Source organism: Corvus hawaiiensis, chromosome 8 (genome assembly GCF_020740725.1).
Source record: "Corvus hawaiiensis isolate bCorHaw1 chromosome 8, bCorHaw1.pri.cur, whole genome shotgun sequence".
NCBI classification, from domain to species: domain Eukaryota; kingdom Metazoa; phylum Chordata; class Aves; order Passeriformes; family Corvidae; genus Corvus; species Corvus hawaiiensis.
The window spans coordinates 16,291,471-16,306,417 of record NC_063220.1 but is presented as its reverse complement, the minus strand read 5'-3'; the positions used below and the strand labels follow the sequence as shown (position 1 = coordinate 16,306,417).

Here is a 14,947-nt window from a genome sequence, read left to right as displayed (position 1 = left end):
AATTACAGTGTAGTATGTCTGAAATACTTAATGGAAATGTCGTTTTGATTTAATGGAACAACTAGTGCATCTCTGTTTAATGTACTGCTCCATCAAATCAGCTCCATGTCCTATTTATGCTGCCACTATAATGTAATAAAAGTTCAACCAGATTAATAGGTTGTCATGAAAAATTTTAACATTCAGTTTATTTCATATGGAAATAATGTGTACTCATCTGTTATCTTAAATAAATGACAGAATTTTATATTTCTAACAAGCACGTGTAGTTAATTGTTACAATCTGGCAAATATCAATAGTACTGGAGCACAAGATAATGGTTACAATACAGAAATGACATGGCTAAAGCCACTTGGACTTTAAATAAGTATCAATACATGTACATTTAACGTTGATTTTAAATTTTAAATTTAAAATGTAAGCATCCTAACATATAAACTATTTCCAACTATGTAACTTGAACTACAGGCTTATTGTTCAAATGACACATCAACAAATACTACAAGTTTACTATACACAGTTGATACTTAAGAAAAATCACTCAATAGTCTCAAATTTAGAGAAAAAATAAAGCTACGCGTATCTATCAATATGCTGAATTTTAACTAAGAGAAACATGAACTATACTGTTATCCCTCTTCAAAATTCAGTGCTTCCCACTTCAAAATACATTGAATGTATCATACCCAGAAAAGAATAAAATTAACATTTGTGTTTGAAAAATAGGATCTATTTAAAAATTCATCTCCGAATTTCCAACGTGTACCACATAATCAATTCCTTGCCATTCTTCCATAAAGCATTTTGAAGAGGAAATAAAGGGTTCATGAACATAGCAATAACATTTCTTTTTCAGACTTGAACAAATGTCAGTTAATTTTAAAACAGTCTTGATGTTTGTTATTTCTCAGTCAGTTGTTTTGCTTTTTTAAATTACTATTATTATTTTTTAAGAGGGTGGGGGTGGCCATGGTTATCTAGCAATTAAATACCTATATTCAATAGCATGCAGAGATTCAGCAGGCTTCTCACATCCGCCCCAGTTGCCTCCCATTTGGAGACACTACTATTGTCTCTGCTGTGCCTATGCTAATTGCTCCTATCTATAAAACCTATTCTTCTACTCAATCAGTGTAAAGTTTAGGAAACAAGGACCCTATTCTATACGCAAAAACACCTGCTAACAGTGTTAAAGGCAACTACTTTTTCACCCAGCCTTCACATTTTGCTGAAATACAAGTTTGTAAAAAGAGAAAACCCTTAGACAAACTTCTTATATTTCAAAGGAGCTTGTAAAGAGAATCTGCTGACATATTAAATCCTTTTTTACAGGACCCAAAAGCTTTTCTCCTAAGAACAATTGTAGTAAAGAGACATTTGGCTCCTAGGAAATTCCCAAAGGGTTAGCCATATGCATCCTTCCACAGCACCTTCGTGGGGCTGCTTTCTAAAACCCATGCTAGCTGTCTCAAAAGCAGCTTTCATCATTCACTATGGTGTCAGTCAATATGATTTATGGACTGCATTCAACAAAGTCAAAGCATACAGAATGAGAAATATGACTACAATCTGCTAATTTGTTTTGTATTGAGCCACTTAGGAGTCAAAGACCTGATGTCAGGCTGAGACCAGCAACACAATTAACCAGCCAGTGACAGATTCATCCATCCTCCCTGCCAGGCTGTGCCAATCAAAGACAGCATGAAGCAGCAGTTGGAGAAGTCAGTAAGAAAACCCATTCTCTAAGCAGCCTGTGGAGGCTGTTGATTGACAGTTTTTGAATATAGCTGCAGAAAACCACCACCCCTTCACCCTCACTGCAAGCTGTGAAATTAGGCTTTTGCTGCCAATCACGGAAACAATAAAATAACACAAACTGCTATCCTCAGCATAAAAAGAAAATAACAAAACTTATCCATTGAATCTAAGATGTTAAGATGAAGAATTAATTTAACAATATGAAATAACAATGTTATTATTTCTGAAAATGCAAATAAATTAAACATACAAATTTCATCACTCAGGGTTAAAAACTCCAACTTTTGAACTACTGATGGAATACAAGTATACTAAAAACATGAATGGAATTTTTAAGAATCAATTTTACTTCCTGTCTCTGCCCCAAATGCTACTGAAACAATTAAAAATACCTAGTTGAAAGTTAATTTGCAACTGTCTCTTTTCAATGGCCACTCTTTTCCAACTTTGTATTGACAAGGCACATATCTAGAATAAAATTTCAGCTAATTCTAAACTTAGATTAAAGCCACTTACATATAGTCCCACTACAATTTCAAGTTAACTGATCTGGAAATACAAGGTAATGTATTTCCTTAATTCTTCAAAATAAAACTAAAAAAGGTAGTTGCTTAATAAAAAAAATGATCATCCAATTTATTTAATGAGATTAATGGCTGTATAATGAAATTTTAATTCGCTTTTTGATTCAAAGCATCTAGTGGCACTTCAAACTGCAAGATGAACTTAAAAGGGGATGTAAACATAATCTCAAAAGATTAAATTCTTGTGAATTCAGAAAACAGAACCATTAAAAACTGCATGACTTCCAAAAGCCACACAGCTTCTGTGCTCGACATTGCTGAAATTCTGCTAGTCCTCGATTATGACATAATCAGCAGTCTGAGACCTATATAACATTACCAGGAAGAACTTCTACACAAAACACAGAGCTCATGACACCTATTAGCTTGACAGGTCACCACAATGCTGAGTATTCAAATGATGGAAGTGTTGATTGGAATGAACCACCGTTGTCATCTAGTCCAGCCTTCTACTTGGAGCACTATTGCCAACACTACTTCAGGTCTATTGACCTTTTTCCTGCAGAGCCTTCAAAATAACTGAGGATGGGAATTCAGCAGCCTCTTTGTGCAATCTCCTTCAAGACTGCATTACTGCCTCCGAGCACACTTCTCCCCTAATATCAAAACTCCATCTCCCAAGCTTCTACCTGTGACCACAGACACGTCTGAATTTGTCAGTCCTACCAAGAAGTTTGGCTCCATCTGTTTATTTGTTCTTCAAGATGTTGTAGGCTGCCCCTAGATCTCTCCTCAGCTTTCTCTTCAACAGACTAAATACTCCATCTCCCTACACCTCCACTTGTAACTCATGTGCTCTAGGCTTCAAACAACTCGGGAGCCCACTGCTAGATTCATTCTACAGATTTTAATAATTTTGTAATATTAACCTCATCACTTTCATTATCACAGCAATGCTTATGCCAAATCAAAATAAACTCCTTATACAAAAAAAAATTACAACCTGAAAATAATCAGGGGATGGGAGAATTCTTAAATGCAATTCATCAGCTTCTTAAAAAATTTTTTAGAAAAGCAAATAAAGAACACCAGCACACACATTCCCTTGACCCCACACAAATGGAGCAGAGGAACGATGGAACTTTCACTGATTCCTTATTCAGCTATATCACTCTATCCTCATTCTGTATGCATGTCTCATGTATTTTGATACCTGACCTCTCTTTCAAGAGGTCTCAGTCTCCTCTAAATTAGCTCATTTGGGATGCAAGGCACATCCCATCAACCTTCTGCAAGGTTTTTAGGACTCCTGCTGTCTGTGCCAGTGTATGAAAGCCCAATGTTAGTCATTAACCTGATCCCTGCATGCATCCACACAAGGTACACAGCAAGTTATCAGCAAAACAGAAAGGCTCTTTTTATTAAATGATTAAAAAATGAAGCAATAAGCCTGCAGGCAGTTCATAGTTTTTCTGCTCACATGCTTTTTCTTCATCTTGCATCTACTTACCGACATAGCTGCATGGTCATTGTTGTTATTCTGAGAAGGAAACCAGTAAGGCAATCAAAACAAAAAAATTAAGATGTACTGTCAACTTCAAAAAAAAAAAAAAAGAATAAAAAATTGGTAGCAATAAAAGATAAGGAAAAGCTTACAAAAAGAGCAATTATAGCTACATAATAATATTTTTTTTAAAACCTCTGAACTTATACAGTATTTTGTTGAGGTGTTACAAAGAGATTATAACTTAAATAATACTAATCTGGCAATAATATGTTTTTCTGTAATAAGGAACCATATGCCAAAATATCAAAGTAGCAAACTTCAAATGAGAGAATGTCTATTGAAATGCCTTTCCAAAAACTTTTCATTACAAAGAGTATTCTCCAAAACTCTTAGGTTAAAAAACAAATGCCATGTTTACCATTACTGCTTACAGAGGCTATCTGTATGTTATTAACATACTTTGTTCAAGCAAGACTTAGAATGACTCAGGATAGTAAGAATCTAAATATAACACGACTCATTAATAAATTTTAACATAAAACTTATGGCAATATAACTGTAGGGTGGAAGAAAGCTGTTTTCTTCTCCAAAATTGCTTCTTAAGTACAGTAAACAAACAGGGAGGAAAATTAAGATGCAGAACTTGAGAGAGAAAAGAAGCTTTGGAGACACAAGACATTTCCAACGACTCAACAGAGATATCAGACCCCAACTAACTTGCGTCACTTTGTGTGAAGATTCTGTACAGTTGAGATCATGGTCGACCTGATTTAGAGCTCTCATACTCCAATAAAAGTAATACAAATTGCATGAAACAGATATACAACATCAGATGCATTTTTGAAAAGTTAGTCTACATTGGTACAGAAATACATCAGTACAGCCTCACATGAAAGCACAAAGGGAGACACATCCCTGTGCATTTACACAACTTATACATACAGCAAAAATAAAACAAGATTCTCATGACAGGAACCCAATGACTGCAACAAAAAAAAATTGTTAAAGAACATATTATAACACTTCTACAGGCAGACTAGAGTTTGAAACAATACCAAAGAGAAAGTCAGTGATCCTGGAGTGTAACAACAAAGAACTAGTGTGGCCAGCTAGTGTCCCCAGCCCTAGCCCAATGCCCTCTAACACAATTGGGTATGCTAAGGTAGAAGAGAAGAGACCTCTCTACTTGTCCCACTCTTTTTCTTACTAGAATTATGGCCAGTGTTCTAGGACTGTTGTTCTTTGATTTCTAATTACAGAAAAGGTTCTGATAAACTATTTTGAGCAGTGGAATGTTTCTGCCAGCCATGCAAAAATTATTATGGAAATGACACTGTGACATTAATGGAATAATTCACTAATGAAAACTAATTCTAAAACTATTCCAAACCTTAATTATAGCATGTGAAAATCTAGCTTAGTTTATCACTCTGAAGCACTTACTATTTTAGTGAGTTATAGAACCTAGTTCTGGGCTAATCTTAGAAAATACTTTTACTATAAATTCTCTCTTAAAGAAAGTAACTTACTAGTACAAATCTAACATAGTGAAACTGTGTACACATTTTCATAGAAACTCCACAGCTCACACACAACATTCACACAACTGTTTCTACAATTGGCCAAGACAGGATAGGGAGAAAGATGCAGGGTAAGTAAAAATTACAAGAAACCTCTTGCCAGAGCAGACTGCTTGTCCACACAATTCTACATCCTGCCTGTTACCTGACCAGAGTTTGAAATTACAGAATAACCTCTCCACAGAAACTGGCTTTCTCCAAAGGCTGACTTGTACCCCCAGGCACGTAATTCTATTCCTTCCACACTCCCTAAGTCCTAATGCCACAGCTGCTTCTTTGCATTCCTCTGAACAGATTACTTCGTTTTGTCTGTGGCTCATTTCTGAGCACCTATTTAGCAACATACATTCACGACAGACTTCTGTACACCCCGCTCTACAAATTTCACGTCCCTTAACTGCCATATGCATATGAGGAGCAGTGCCGTTTGCTCACACTGCTTTGTATACTAAGTTACAGTGAATTACATTATCTAACAGACTTGCTATTCTTTATCAAAAAATGCTCCACTTATTTGGCACAGAAGCATATGCCTCACATGACACATTCACATCAATATCACATGATACATTTTGAGAGGGCTTTGTCTTTGAGTCAGTTAAAAGAACAGGAGACTGAAGAATCACAGTCTCTTTGTGCAAAACCTGGAAGATGAGATAAGCCTGCTATGCCAGCAACTTCAACATCTTGCTGTGCACATAAAGAATTATCTTTTACTTCCAGTCTGAAGCCTTGAAACGTCCTATGCATTGAGGACTTATTCTTTATAAGCACTGCAGGTGAGACATCAGTGTGACTGTAACAATCAAGGACAAGCTGATAAAAAGCAGATGTAGCTTGAATTACTTACTGAAGTTACTCCAGACCTATAAAGCTATAAACCATTATGATGATAAGCATAACTAGAAATAGTCTTTTTCATCTGAAAGCAAGGGGAAATCAGACAACAGAATGTAACAATTCATACATAAGACAGGTCAACAGTACCCTTTTTCCTGGGACAAAATGACACAGGATATATTTGAATATGAACATGGATTCATTTCAATAAAGCTCTGTTAACTAGAATCAAATAACTGATCAAAAATATTTAGCTAAAAACCTTGGAGAACACAAGACCTCCATAACCTTATGCACAAATGCAGGACTTGCACCAATTCTGCATTGTTTGAACCAATGCATGTGTACACAAAACCAAGATGGTTAACCAAAAAGGCTTTAGAAAACTGCACAAGTTCTTACACTATTTGTAAATTAGTTGTTGGTAACAATATTTAGACTAAAGTATTTGAAAGTATTTTCTAAGTATTCTGATGGGTAAGCTTTATCAACATACTGAAACATATTTGACAGCATTTCTGTGCTGAGAAAATCTTAAAAATACATCTGTCAGCATGTGCACAATTCAAAAAACACATCTTTTGTTAAAACCTTACTGTTTTAAAATAAAATGATGTTCAAATAGTTTGAAATTAAACTTGATTTTGAACACTTACAGGTAAATGAGTAAAAACTTGAAACGTGCTTCTTAAAAAGTTAATTAGGTCCATTAAGTATCCACTGGCTCGTCCATCTGATTCAGACATTGTCCAATCATAATCAGCAATCTGAATAAATTCATCTATTTTTTGGTTAAGTTTTGTATATATTTCTCCTTCTGCAGCATGCCTTGCATCCTGAAAAAAAAAATTGTGTGCAATGCTTGTCAGTATTCTAAAATATTACTGAATTCAGATAAGATTATATCCATCAACAAAACTGAAATCATTTGTTTTTTCTTAGATTAAAAAATATTTTATTTAAATTGGTATTTTAATGTGTCTTACATCTGAGGCTGTGGTTTATAAAATACTCCCATAATGCATACTATGAGTGTTTATAACATGATATGCCTACAGAATAATCAAAGTTTTCAGAAAAATTAAGTTAATTTTAATTTGGAAACAAAGCAATTTGTTTACTTTCTTCACAACAACCACCTTTAATTCAGCCTTACAAATGTATCAACCTTGACACAAAGTTTATTTTTCTTTTACAAAGAAAATAATAAAAGAACCTAATAATTTTGTCTTTTATGGACAGAGGTAAAGAAATCATATTATTTTTATATAATTAATGTCTTAAAGCTGCACATCTGAAGAACACTCATAATTTTTCATCCTCCTTTAAATATCCTGATCATCATACACCACGATGCAGAGCACTCCCCTCCTCCCTCCTACTTTTGTTCTCCCACACCCTGGATTCTACTTTTTGGAACAGCAAGGTCCCGCATTTACTGTGAACTGAGTTTACAATGCTGTCTCTCTGTCTCCTTTGTACAGGGGACATCTCAGTGATGCAACAGGATCCATGGGCAGATGCTTGTGTGTGTGGCTGGAAAGTTGTGCTTTTGCCAGTCTGCAGTTTAGAGATATTGGGTATCTTTCTAATTTGGGCTCAACATAAAATTTTCTTCCCTGATAATTGAGAAATAATTCAAGTAAGACATTTGATTTAAACCAAAGGGATCAGTTGCTTAAGGATTTCAGAGGGTAAAAACAGCCTGGATATACTGAAGCAACAAAAAAGCAGATGAAACTCCCATCACTACTTTCCTCTGAAAGAAAGCAATCCAAAAAACTTGGCATTTGACAAAAGCGTAAATAAGAAAAGCAAAAAGAAAAAATAAAAATATTCACATTTATCTGAGCTTAAAGGCGTCCTTACATTGAGTGTGCCAAATTTAGTCTTCAATGAGGCCCAAGGCTGAGAGGCACTTCAGGAGTAAGCAAGAAAGTATGTGGCCCTGCCATAAATATGTATCAAAGTATGATTCCCTAAAAATAGCATTTTTACTGCCAAACCAACTTGAGAAAGCCTCCACTGAACAGCTCTCCAAATCCAACATGCAAGAATCTGGCAACCTTTCACGATGTCAAAGGGGTATGCGGATAGCCACAATTTTGTAGATGGCCATGACTAAGGAAGTTTCAATTAAAGTCTAGTCTATATTTAAAGTTTCTAATTAACAATGAAACCTCAGTTGCAACAATGCATAATGATGGGACTTGCAAATATATCCACCTAGGTTTAGCAAAATTGCTTCAATTTTTTTTTTGCTTGTGTTAGGATTTTTTTTTTTTAAACACTAAGTCATTCATGGAGTGGTTGTATCACCTTTAACAGCTAAAATAATTTAGTGGCAGTGGCAGCACTAGTCCTTCTAGTTTTGTCTTGCATTAAAAAATTACAGCGTAGATGTACTTAAAAGCTCATCTCATGGAATGTAAACGTGATCAATGCTGTTAATAAAAGGAGATTTTTGACCACTCTGAAAGAATGGAGGTGACACAATTTGCCACCAGGAGATGAATTTAATAACAGTAGAACATACCAAACTCTGTGAGGGCCCAGTTGGGGAACTGTGAGCAGTTTTTCATTACAATGGAGAGGGGAAAAAAAGAGGGATTAACAAGAAAAGAATTTTCGACTATAATTTGAGAACGTTGTGCTAACAAGTTCTCCAGGCAAGTAGACAGGAGAGAAGCCACACACACAAAAAACCCGTTATGTTTGTCAGAGTTTAGCCCATATTTTTCCGAAGTGCATACACGCTAAACTCACTAAGCACAGACACACTATTGTGTCAATCCCTCCAACAAAACTTAGCTGGCAGGAGTGTTAAACATAACTTACAGCATAAGCAATCTACAAAAAAAGTAATGCAACTTGAAAATGCACGTATTAAATGAAACTCAAGGATAAAGAACATCTCACCTCTTAACAAAATCAAAGACTATGGCTGTATTAAGTGTTTTTGAATGCGTGTTTGAATGGTAAAAAGATAATAAACTGCCCTTACATGAAAATAGCTATAGATACACAAATTGCAAGACACACATGCACTATTGGTACACAACAAGCAAACTAGGCAGCCTAGACCAAAATTAGTAAAACTGCTGCTAGCGCAGTGGTAACCAAGTTCAGTTGCTAGGCCACAACCTTTCTGTCTTGCCTCATGCACTAAATCCTTAGCAAAACAAGCAACAGCTAATGGGAGAATTGTTAGCAATCAACTGGAAATAAGAAGTGTCTTGCAATGATGATATCTTATTCCACCTCACCCACCTTTTAACATCTATGCCAGAGGGTATATTACAGTAGGGTAGGCTACATATTGCATCAAGAGAGAAAATGAATTGCAGAAAACAGAACTCTCTCAATAGGATTAATCCTCTTTATCCCATAAATACAAGAAATCACTCTCCTTTGTTTCAGTGTGCACGGAAAAAAACACCAAACACCTAAACTTCAAGTTGCAGCTGCTGTAGAATCCTTGATGACTTTTATTTTTGTTTTACTTTTTAAATTCTAAAAATATCACAGAATACTTTTAGTTGAAGCACTAGTTGTTAATACTTCTTTTATACTAATACTTACACCCTTTGAAAATACATCACAAAACATTTCTACTGTAGAATAAAAACAAATAGATACAAACATTTTAGATTAAGCTAGCTGTTTTGCTTGATTCCATTCAGAAAAAAGGGAGATGTTACACAAACTGGAGCTTAATCTATTAAAAGCTTCTGGTGAAGTTAAGCTTAGATTGTCATTTCACAACTTACTAAAAAATGCATTTGAAAGACAATACTGAGGCTTCTCACATCCTGACATATTCCAGGTCATACTAATAACATAAAAACCCACTGTTTATCTGCTCAGTGTTACAACTTTACAAGCTTTAGAGTTCAGAATAATTTGAGAGACAAAAAAGAGAAGACATGCAGCTTTGCTCTCACCCTTTTTGTTTTAAAATGCTTCATCATTTACATAACTTTTCAGACAAAGTCATATAATGGATGAGATATACGATACCTTAAATGTAGAAAGCCCATAAAGTCTTGCAGTGTGAACAGTCAATTGTGAAATATTTGTAATGTTAGATATAAAATCCTCAAGGTATTTACAGGCTTGCTCCAAGTGTGTTGTGTTTATGATGATTTGAACAAGCTACAAGGGACAAAAAATTCTTGTAAAAACCTTTTTATATCACTCATTGTCATTTGATTTTGTAAATGGTTACTTCTTCCAGGAACAATGGTACTAGAAATTCATTTCAGTATTTCAGGTTACCACCTATTTCCTGTTAATTTTCAAGTTTGCTTTCAAAAATAAAGATTGCAGACACCTACCCAGAGAAATAAATCCAACGGATAGTTTAGAATTAAAAAAAGGAAAATATATTGCTAAAATAAAATCACTAATTTGTGCCATTTGAATTTTTTTAATTTACTGCTATTAAAAAAGCCACAACATTGTCTACAGAATGATGCATTCAAGTATATATTATATCCTACTCCACTCTATTTTTTATAGGAAGAAAGAGAAACTCAACATTAGTGCTACTAACTGCTAGACAGAACACACAAATCATACTCTGCATATAAACAAAAATGTAAGAGTCTTTGGCTTATTTCTTGCAACTCTCTGTTCATCACACAAAACACAAAACTCTTTCATTGTCACGTCTCTCTCATGAGGCCTCTCTGGGCCCAACTAGACCCAACACTGTATTGCTCTTATTTATGTAACAGATATTGATGCTTTTTTATACTTCTCTTAATTTTTCATTTTAAAGTAAACATTACTTGATTTTCTCACACTGTGGTGTCAATATCTGTGTATCTACATTTAGAAAAATAGTTTTAGCATGGATTGTTTTAAAACCCATCGTTTTGAATATGTTTTAAAACTTACCTCTGTTAAACCTATATGAGGTTTTTTAATTAGGTTCTGTAAACAACTACTTAGAGTTCTTGTAAGCAGCAAATTTGTAGATTTTCTGAGCATATCATCTATTTCTGTTGAACTGAAAAAAAAGTTTATTTTTATAATTATGCTGTACATGACAATACTTTGACAGTGATATTTAATAATTTTAATTTCTTCCCTGCAAAGGGAACCTTTGACGCTAAGAATTCTCTATGTACATTTAAATTCCAGTTGCTCCAAGCTTTCTGTGATCTAGCAGATAGAACACCTTTTTCACTTACCAAATTATCCATTAACTGAAGTTCAACACTGAAGCAAAATCTGTTATTTTTAAATTTCAGACATGTTTATTGACACTGCAGTTTGTAAAGGGTAATTTGTGGGTTTTAATGAGTTACTAAGGAGGTCAACATGTGCTCATTAGTACGTGTAAATTATAAACAGTATCAATTAAGAATGTGTGAAAGGGAGTAATTTACATCTTTAACAGTGCAGAAGTGGGTGACAAGGACCACAAATGCCTTCCAGATTTCAGATCTCTGAATTTTATTTTATGGAATTAATACTAAGCTTTTGAAGGCCAGAAGAGGAAAGAAAATGGGTGAAGTGTGATGTTTTCCATCAGAAGACCGTGGGATAGGAGAGGGAGTGAACATGCAGACAGCTCATTTTCTTGCAGGAGAAATCATTGCTAAGGAAACTCAAAGCACTGAGTAGGAAAAGACTAGGAAGTAATCAGGGATGCTAAACAATTACTTCTGAAATGGTCAGTATCAAAGTATACTTTTCAATCTTTACATGCCTTGTTAAATAGGTTCTCTAGATTATTCAAACCAGTCAATACTGTTTAAAAAACCCCAGCAGTGTTTTAAACTGCTTACCACACCAAGCTACACTCACCGATGCACATATTGTATAGTGTATATATATATCCACATACATATAAATATATGCTACAGCACTGGGAATCATAGATTAAACATATATAAAGAATTACATATGTAAATTATGAAACAAGCATAGCAAGCAAGTACACAAGAAAGTTTATTTTCATTTTAGTATATATTTTTAGGTGACCTGAAAGTTACAAGCTACTTTACAGCCACATTCCTGATAGTTCGAGCTTACCTGCGGTGAAGTGACTCTGAAAACTTAAGGCTTGCATAAATAAATTCCTTCACCTGCATATAAATTTGAGGCACTGACTGAGACATTGGAAGCTTCTTTGGAAAGGACTGCTGTGAAAATAAGAGATAATACTGTCTTACACTTGAAACTGATTCCAACAGAGCTTGGTACTAAACACAACAATTAGAAAGCCACTTAACATTATCAATGTTTTAATCTATCTTAACCTTTTCTGGTTTTCATCAAATACAAAGCTGTATGTGTTGAGCTGACTTCCACGTCTGTTTAAATAGCTTATAAGCAAAATAGAATTTTATCACTTCTTTAAATTACAATAAAGTTTGGAGATTTTATGTAATTCACGATGCCCCTGCAGAATGCAATTTACAAACATACATTAAAAAACAGGTCTCAAACTGCTTTTAATCTGAATGAACAAGATAGAAGTAATTGGGATAAGAGGTTCAAAAACACAAACTTTTTTTTTCCCAAAGAAAGCAGTGCCAAAAAAAAAGTTTGAGAAGTTCAACTCTTCTGGGATTCCCAAAGTATCTAGAGAATGCTCAGACTATTTTTTTAATGGTTCACAAAACCAAAGCAGTTTGAATTATTTTCAGGAATTTGGATTAACATGTGGGAAACAGTAGTAAGTTTGTAATAATAAGATGCTTCTTACACTTTGATTTTAAAGCTGATACTGTATTTGGGAGAACAAAAGTGAATAAATTCAATTTAATCTACACAGACCAAATAGGTATTTCTGCATTGAACACATAATTTTTGACATTTACAAAAAAAAATCTTTTTCTCTTTATGACTAATGCATGAGAAAAATAATCAACAACTGGTATCATCCATGAATAATTCATTTTCTCTTTAAAAAAAAAAGCATCCATCAACAACAGCCAAATCTTTGTAGTAACCATACATATATGTATAGCAGATAAAACTATTCAGTACAAAATGAAAACTTTTGCCATTTATTAGCAAAATATGCCATGCTAAATAGTATCCAGAGTATGGTATACTTCCAACACTATAAGGGATTTCCATTCTGTTCAACTTCTTTTAGTATTATAAAGGCTAAGTAAATTAATTTGATGGCAGAAAGCATCCAGAAAGCACTCTGGAATCTCATTCAAAAATCAGCATAAAAACTTTAATTTTTCATCTTCATTGCAACACTGTATTAATGACATGCAGCTGTTACATTTGCCTGGCAAATCCCTGCTGAACCATAGAATTAAAATAGCTTTTCACTTTGGCAGGTATCTGTAGTGGTGGATTGTGTATAGAACAGCTTCCCCCTACAGCAGTTACTCCCACTGTCATGAGGTTCTTAGACTTAGTGCCCCTCTACAGACTCCATCATGAGCCTCTTACTTCTTCATGGTATTTCTAAAACCATACTTGAATAGCAGAACAGGTTAATCACCTTTCTGCGAAAAGAGTCTGTAGTGAAAGAATGGCTGAGGCTACAAAAGGACATCCTACTGCTGTGCTAGTATAGCAGAATTATTCACAGTCCCTTCATGTTTATTTTGCCCCACATATGCAAACACAAATATTAAAATTTAAAAGTGAAATACAAAAGTCATCGTCTCTAACCAATCTCTATTTTACATGTATTTTTGCAATCTAACAGCATATACTGAGTAATTAAACCCAGTGAGTTGCAACAAAAATTAACTGAAGACAGATTGCATTATAATTACATAAAGACTTTTTCAATTAAACTCTATTATTAATTTGTTTACAAAACAATTGGGTTTCATTATTCACTCCAACATCTGAACAAATGAGTCAACCTTTCATTTTCATATTTACTTATGACTAGATAATTACACACAAAGAAGGTGATTTAGCCTCTTAATCGACCTAGCTTTTCAAATTTTAATTGTTTTTTAATTATAAAAATCATTACTGTCCCTAGTGTCTTCAACTGGATTTCCACAAACTTTAATAACATAAAAGATTCCCTTACCTTATCAAGTTCTGCATCTTGAAAAGGAAATTTGCTTATAACAATTCTGTATTCCTCTTCATTTGCTACAGGGATAGGGCTGTAGTTGTCTGCTTCAAAAATATCCCTGGTGAATAAGTGAAGTGAAAAAAAATTTAGACACGTAACTTACAGTATTTTCTGGTGTTAACATGTGTAAATAAATATAAATTTTACTATCACACTTAGGTGTGCACTTTCAAAAAGTTTTAAGAATTTTACACATCCCAAGTATTTTTAATTACTTTGGAAATACTTCATATATATTAACTTTTTACAGTGTGTTGAATCACAGAGCAAGAACCCAGAAGTGTTTTAATACGTACATAATACAGCAAAGGAACCTCAGAGCAACTAATCCACTCCAGAGTAAACCATAATATACCTACTGATTATGGACACCTACACTTTTCCAGAGAGCTGGACAACCTTAAGTGGTCAATTTAATATTAAGTTTTTCTGTAATGAAACATTTTATGGCAAACGATTTCTGCACATTGAGACATCACACCCCATCTGTAAATAGGCTTTGGAGTACAGTCTCAGGCTGACATATTCCTGGGTTTAAATTTTATTCAATTAAATGATCCCAAGGAATTGGTGGAAACCAACCTTCATTAAAAAAACCATGAAGACATACTGGCAATGTCAGTAGTTTGTCATGAGATATGTGTATCAACTAACAGTAAA

At 34.2% G+C, this 14,947-nt stretch overlaps 1 protein-coding gene across 8 annotated transcripts in view; it reads right to left on the bottom strand.

Moving 5' to 3' along the window:
- EXOC6 (exocyst complex component 6) overlaps positions 1-14,947 on the bottom strand; it is a 93,910-nt gene that overhangs the window by 33,525 nt on the left and 45,438 nt on the right. For 3 of the 8 annotated variants that reach the window (XM_048310777.1, XM_048310771.1, XM_048310774.1), the window contains exons 14-19: positions 14,240-14,345; positions 12,256-12,365; positions 11,113-11,224; positions 10,231-10,365; positions 6,867-7,046; positions 3,794-3,823 (exon numbers count right to left, since the gene is read on the bottom strand). In XM_048310777.1, coding sequence (XP_048166734.1) covers positions 3,794-3,823; positions 6,867-7,046; positions 10,231-10,365; positions 11,113-11,224; positions 12,256-12,365; positions 14,240-14,345 — 673 coding nt within the window. Of the gene's footprint in view, positions 1-3,789; positions 3,879-6,866; positions 7,047-10,230; positions 10,366-11,112; positions 11,225-12,255; positions 12,366-14,239; positions 14,346-14,947 lie in introns of those variants that run through there. The other 5 variants (XM_048310773.1, XM_048310775.1, XM_048310772.1 and 2 more) reach the window with 4 other exon arrangements.